Here is a 1,469-nt window from a genome sequence, read left to right as displayed (position 1 = left end):
CCTTTCCTCTCCCTTCTTTCCCATGTGCAGAGAGAGAAAGCACCCAACTGCATGAAGGTGGCATGTCAGGAGCCCCATGCTGGGCCCAGAGCTTAGCACCATGTCAGGCAAACAATTTCCCGGCCCATCCCGTGTGTCAAGCACTGTGTGGTGCTACGCAAAGCAGATATGTTCCCCACAGACCCTCAGGGTATAGGGGAGACAGGCATTACCCATGGGATGTCATTTAATATGGATTGTGTATGATTTAGCAAGGCTGGGAGGGGTGTTTGGACAGGCACCCAGGAAGGGTGTAGCAGGGACGTGAGACACCTGTGTCCTGGGGGAGAGAGGACTCTCTGAGGGCTCTAGGCTAGCCAGCCCCATCCATCGCCCTCAGCCCTGGTCTCCTCTTCTCACCCACCTCGGCTGCTCCCCAAGCACCTCCTGATCGTCCACCCGGGACAGGAGAGACTAGGCCTGGGAAGAGCATCGATCCCCCACATGTCTCCTCAGAACTCCAGCCTGGTCATCCTCCGAGAGTCCTGGGGCAGTAACACTACACAGCTGCCATCCTACACCACGAAGAATCAGATCCTGGACTGGGCAGCTGCCAAGGGCTCCATCGCCTCCATCGCTGAGTTGGACGACCCCCGTGCCATCCTCCTCCGTCTGAGCCACGGTCAGCTTCCCGCCTGCCCGCCCCAATGCCCGCCTCTCTGGGATCAGAGGAACCTGAGCTGCTTTGGCCAGTTCCTAGCTGTGACGCGAAGACTCCAGGGCGGACATGGCTTGCCCCAGGTCGCACGGCAAGCCACCAGCGCCCTGTTGGAAGAATAGTTATCCCTCCCTCGCAGATTAGATGGGACTGTGCGAAACTGCTCTTGGACCGACCGCAACAGCACCTTCGCGTCATTTATAGAGCACTTACTGTGTGCTATAGGCACTGGAGGACATGGCCCTCCTGGAGCCAGTAGTGCAATGGGGTTGATGACAGTGAACAGCAGCACAAAGAAATCAATTCCATCATTTCAGGAGGCAGATGAAAACCGATGACATGCCAAGAGTGGCCTGTGTCCTTAGCCCTGGGTGGACAGATGAGGAAACGGAGGGAGGGGCCCAGGGATTTGCCCAGGGTCACACTTCCCAGGAGTAGGGTGGGAAGCCAAGGTCTTCCAAGTCTGGCCCCCACCCCCATCCCTTTCGGCCCCACCCGGCCCTGCCCTGTCCTTTTTGACTGTAGGAGGGTGGGCTCCTGGCTGGGCACCCGGGAGTTGGGAGAGGAGACTAAGGATGCTTGTCTCCGCAGCCCCGAAGGCTTCATCGCCCTTCTGCCTGCCCCAGGAGCACATGGACATGAGCAGCACGCTGGACTGGCAGCCACGTACCCCGGCCTACAACCGGGGCTGCCGCCTGGACGGCGTGACTGGCAACAAGGAGGCCCACATCTTGAGGGTCCTGCCAGGCGCAGACAGCAGGTACCAGTGCCT

At 59.5% G+C, this 1,469-nt stretch overlaps 1 protein-coding gene across 1 annotated transcript in view; it reads left to right on the top strand.

Annotated features, from left to right (window-relative positions):
• Positions 1 to 1,469, top strand: part of ENG (endoglin) — a 39,722-nt gene that overhangs the window by 26,534 nt on the left and 11,719 nt on the right. Inside the window, 2 exon segments of the mRNA XM_045288511.1 lie at positions 496 to 661; positions 1,289 to 1,457. Coding sequence (XP_045144446.1) covers positions 496 to 661; positions 1,289 to 1,457 — 335 coding nt within the window.

Source organism: Echinops telfairi, unplaced genomic scaffold (assembly GCF_000313985.2).
Source record: "Echinops telfairi isolate 266 unplaced genomic scaffold, ASM31398v2 ScPeMD7_22;HRSCAF=79, whole genome shotgun sequence".
Taxonomy (NCBI): Eukaryota; Metazoa; Chordata; class Mammalia; order Afrosoricida; family Tenrecidae; genus Echinops; species Echinops telfairi.
The sequence above is the reverse complement of the archived record's forward strand: the minus strand, read 5'-3'. Positions and strand labels throughout refer to the sequence as shown.